The sequence below is a fragment of the Penaeus vannamei genome, chromosome 6, assembly GCF_042767895.1.
Source record: "Penaeus vannamei isolate JL-2024 chromosome 6, ASM4276789v1, whole genome shotgun sequence".
Taxonomy (NCBI): Eukaryota; Metazoa; Arthropoda; class Malacostraca; order Decapoda; family Penaeidae; genus Penaeus; species Penaeus vannamei.
In genome coordinates, this window is record NC_091554.1 from 47328108 (window position 1) to 47333107 (window position 5000).

General features: G+C 39.1%; 2 protein-coding genes across 5 annotated transcripts in view; both read right to left on the reverse strand.

The window, feature by feature from the left end:
- The window catches only part of LOC113807080 (tubulin alpha-1 chain), a 30007-nt gene extending 29145 nt beyond the window's left edge, over window positions 1-862 (reverse strand). The window contains exon 1 of the mRNA XM_070123167.1: window positions 763-862. Within this exon, the coding sequence (XP_069979268.1) occupies window positions 763-765 (3 nt within the window). The 5' untranslated portion in view covers window positions 766-862. The remainder of the gene's footprint in view (window positions 1-762) is intronic.
- Window positions 863-3634: 2772 nt separating this feature from the next.
- LOC113825540 (serine beta-lactamase-like protein LACTB, mitochondrial) overlaps window positions 3635-5000 on the reverse strand; it is a 15158-nt gene continuing 13792 nt past the window's right edge. For all 4 annotated transcript variants that reach the window (XM_027378379.2, XM_027378381.2, XM_027378382.2 and 1 more), the window contains exon 8: window positions 3635-5000. This exon is cut by the window's right edge and continues 3480 nt beyond it. The gene's annotated coding sequence lies outside the window, so the exon portion shown is untranslated.

Genomic DNA, 5000 nt, shown 5'->3' on the forward strand with positions numbered 1-5000 from the left:
CTGTTCTTGTCTCTTGTGTCTCTACATATCTTTCTCTTTCTTGATCATTCCCTTTCTTTCCACTCTCTTCTCCCTTTCTCTCCTTATTTTATCTCTCTCTGGGTCTCCTTCATGGTCTCTTTTTCTCTCTCTCTCTCTTTCTCTCTCTCTCACTTACTCTTTCTCTCTCTCACTCACTCTCTCTTTCTCTCTGTCTCGTTGTCTCTCTCTGTCTCTCTCTCTGTCTCTCAGACAATCTCTCTCTCTCTCTCTCTCTCTCACACACACACACACACACACACACATTCCTCTCTCTGTCTCTCTGTCTCCGTCATTATCTCCGTCCCTCCCGTCGTCTCTCTCCCCGTCTCTCTCTCTCCCTCCGTCCCCTCTCTCTCTCTCTCCCTCCCTCCCTCCCCTCTCTCTCTCTCTCTCCCTCCCCCCTCTCTCTCTCTCCCCCTCCTCCCCCTCTCTCTCAGATCATTTAGAACTACCACAACAATCGTTAAGCTATGTTGTATGATGCTCTCAGCGCATATTGTATATAAAGACTCTATTAAAAACAGGTTTATTTTAAACAATTTATGCAAATAGGACGTTCGTTAAAGAGATAATAGTCTATATGTAAGTCCAATCTATTATTTCAGTTTTGTAATTTATCTTAATGTCGAAAGTTATAAAAATGGTTGATTATGATGTTAGGTTAGAACAACCATTCCCAGGTCGCAGTAACAACACTTCTATCTTTATTACACAAAACCGTGACACTGTGAACTGACTTACCATTTTGTCGTTTTCAAAATACAGGCGGGAAAAAAATAATCTTCAAGCGAGGATTGCACAGCCGACAAGGACGTCAAGGAATCCCCACGAGCAATGCTGACCTCGTGCGCTTTCCACCGTTTATATGTGAGCGTGAGAATGACGATGCCAGCTACTCATTTCTGTCTTATATGATATCCATATTTATTATGATTTTAAATACTCGCCCTTTTGATGTAAGGTTTATTCGTGAGTTTTCAGGTGCGACTGTATGAAGAAATTCATCCCGGCGGAAGATCCTGCTTTTAAAAAAATATCGACGTTAATCCCTCACTGGCAACTAATGAGCTGAGACGTTTGCTCAAAGCTGCTTTTCTGATTTTTTTTCTTTCTTTCTTTCTGCCACGCCCATTTGCTGAAACGTTTTATTTTTTATGCGATTGCACTTGTAAAAATGTTAGGAATGGGCAAGTGCAGACTCATGTAAATGAACGTTTTCACTGAGCAAGAAAATACAAATTTATGAATGTTTTGATGGAGCAAGTTAAAGACGAATCTGCATAAACGTTTTGTCAAATCGCAGACGCACATGCATAAACGTTTTGATTGACTGAATGAACTTTTTGTTTGCTATTATGACAAAAGTGCAACTATATAAACGTTTTGATTAGACAAGAAAAGTCGCATTTATAAACACGTTTTCTTTTGGCCAAGCGATGACGAATCTGCACAAGCAACTGGACTAGCTAGGCGAAGACACACCTGTAAAAGCGTTTCTGTTGGACAAGCGAAAAAGTGCCTGTTTAAACATTTATGAGAAAGAGAGAGAGAGAGGGAGAGAGAGAGAGAGAGAGAGAGAGAGAGAGAGAGAGAGGAAGAAGAGAGGAGAGAGAGAGAGAGAGAGAGAGAGAGAAGAGAGAGGGCCAAATGAGACAGACAGAGAGAGAGAGCAGAGACAGAGAGAGAAACAGAGAGAGACACACACACACACACACGAACGCACACAGAGAGAGAGAGAGAGAGAGAGAGAGAGAAAGACAGAGGAGAGAGAGAGAGAGAGAGGACAGGAGAGGAGAGAGAGAAAGAAAGAGAGAGGACAGGAGAGGAGAGAGAGAGAGAGGAGGAGAGGAGAGAGAGAGAGAGAGAGAGAGAGAGAGAGAGGAAGAGAGAGGAAGAGGAAGAGAGAGAGAGACATATCTATATATGCATATATATATATATATATATATGTATATATAGATATATGGATGACCCTTTCACTATAGCTATAGTATATATATACGATATATTCCTCATATATATATACATATATATATACATATATATATGGATGACCCTTTCACTATAGCTATAGTATATACATCGAATTTCCTCACCTAAAAGATATACATTTCAAATGACATTACAAATCCTTATGATATCCTTATAAATCGGCCTATAAAAAGGGTACAGTATATCCAATTAAAAGGCACGTATTGATCGAAGACATGTCAACCATACGACTAAAAAATCCTTCGTTAACGCAGGATTTTCGACCATAACGACATAATAACCATTGATTTTGTGTTAGGCGGGAGGGGGTAACATATCCCCTTTCACCTGATAAACGTTATCAGGGAAAGTAACGTTGTTGACAGTCCACTACAGAACTTTGCAGGTAGATATGAGATAATTGTGGTATTTTTATAGCTAAGGAAACGTTTCTGTTTTGCTAGAAGTTCCATGCGTCTTATATACGTTCCTGTGTGCAGTCTCTCCTCGCTTTTTCTCTCATTGTACCACTTTCCGTCTTTCTCTCCCTCTCTCTCTCTCTCTCTCTCTCTCTCTCTCTCCCTCTCTCTCTCTCTCACTATGTCTGTCTCTGTATCTCTTTACGTTTCTCTCTCTCTGTCTCTGTTCCCTCCTTTCTTCCCCTTCTTTTGCTGGCTAGTCAGACATAGCTCCTATCTTTTACACATCCAAATGCACCTCTCTCTCTCTCTCTTTCCTATCTTTCTCTCTCTCTCTCTCTCTCTCTCTCTCTCTCTCTCTCTCTCTCTCTCTCTCTCTCTCTCTCTCTCTCTCTATCTATCTATCTATCTATCTATCTATCTCTATCTCTGCTCTCTACTCATCACTCTGTGTCTCTGTATCTCTATAAATTTCCTCTCGGTCTCTGTCTCTCTCTCTTTTATTATATTGCACTCTCTCTCTCTTCTTTCTCTTCTTCTTTTATTATTTTACTTCTCTCTCTCTCCTTCTCTCTCTCTCTCTCTCTCTCTCTCTCTCTCTCTCTCTCTCTCTCTCTCTCTCTCTCTCTCTCTCTCTCTCTCTCTGTCTCTGTCTCTGTCTTCTGTCTCTGTCTCTCTCTCTCTCTCTCTCTCTGTCTTCTGTCTCTGTCTTCTGTCTCTCTGTCTCTGTCTCTGTCTCCTCATCTCTCTCTCTCTCTCTCTCTCTCTCTCTCTCTCTCTCTCTTCTCTCTCTCTCTCTCTCTCTCTCTCTCTCTCTCTCTCTCTCTCTCTCTCTCTCACACTTTACACACACAATGTGTCTCTGTATCTCTTTACATTTCTCTCTGTCTCTTTTATTATATTGCCTCTCTCTCTCTCTCTCTCTCTCTCTCTCTCTCTCTCTCTCTCTCTCTCTCTCTCTCTCTCTCTCTCTCTCTCTCTCTCTCTCTCTCTCTCTCTCTCTCTCTCTCTTTCTCTCTCTCTTTTATTATATTGCCTCTTTCTGTCTCTCTCTCTCTCTCTCTCTCATATATATATTAAACCCTTAGATGTCAGGCACAAAGTAGCAAGGGAACCCCTCCACCCCATCTTCCTTCCAGACATAATATTACACAAATCATTAAGGGTTAATAATCAATGGGCTATAGGATTCATACTGAAATGAGGATAAAAAAAAACAATGATACTACCTCATCATTTACTTCAGTGTATGGCTATCTAATTATACAGTACTCAAAATACAAGTCTGAAATTATAACGAAAGTCAATTTTATCATAACCAAAAAGATATCAACCTTCCTAAAATAAATACTATACTTTCTCTTAAGAAAATAAAATGTTTGAATATACTCAATGAATCACACATATTAAAGAAATAGAGTATTACATCAAATGAATTACATACTTTAAAATCTACATCTTTTTTTGGCAGCATATTAATAAAAATAAAATATACTCCTGTCCCATAATATTCTAAATTGTATTTTACTTGTTCCATCCTGTAGAAAAGTATTCTTTTTGCTATTAATACTGTTTAGTCTGAAAATACTTGTGCTACTATTAAGAATAATATTCTCTATGGCAAGATCGGGGTCACACTTCCCCTAATATTAATTATTAATTTGGAGAACCAGTGTTAAAGAGCAATAATAGACGGAATAACTAAAACCATTATTGTTCTGTTACAATATTTTTGATGAGTGAAGTCTCAAAGGTTCATAGCTAATGGTTAAAACAAATATAAGTGCTTGACATCTAAGGTCATATAGCACTGTGGTGGAAAGGGAAGAAATGATTAGGGTAAATTATGTAAGAAGTTAGAGGTTGAACAGTACTATAGGTAGCATGGTAGTGAAAAGGTTAGAAAGGGGGAACTAATGGGATATAGTATAAACTAATGGGGTATAGTATAAGGTAAGGGTTCTTAAAAGGGGGATGGAGTTAAGGGAGAAGAATGATGATTAGATCAAATAGAGTATATTTATATGTCTGAGGAAAGAGGACAAGTTGTTAGAGGAAAAGGTAGGGGATTCTAAAAGAATGTCTAACAGGTTGAGGGGTCAGGGGAATGAGGACAAGAGAGGAAAAGCACTAAAGCAGGGATAGGATACTAGAATGTGTGGGATTGTCTGAGGAACATTGCATGATCAGCATAGATGTGGATCAGAATGTGACATGAGATAGGAATGTGTGAGGCGAGTGTAGCTAATACAAAATCGGGCAAGAGCAGTTTCCCGGTATCTAAACTGAATTGGACTGACCTGGTTTTAGGGTATGTAGTTTATTGGTGGAAAGACTAGGCCAGAAAACCTGCCAGTGGGTGAAGAGGAAGATTATCAAGTAAGTGTACTAGTCAGTGGCTGGTATATGTGAAAATCTGGGTTGATGAAATATGGACAAAGAGTGTTAAAGTGTTAAAGTCCTTCATAAATGGGAAGAATCTCCCAACATTATTACATACATGAATTATTTTAAGAACTAATATAAAATACTACATTCAGCACATTTCAAGTATATCTTGCATCATGGGGGGAGAGAAAAGTACCTGAG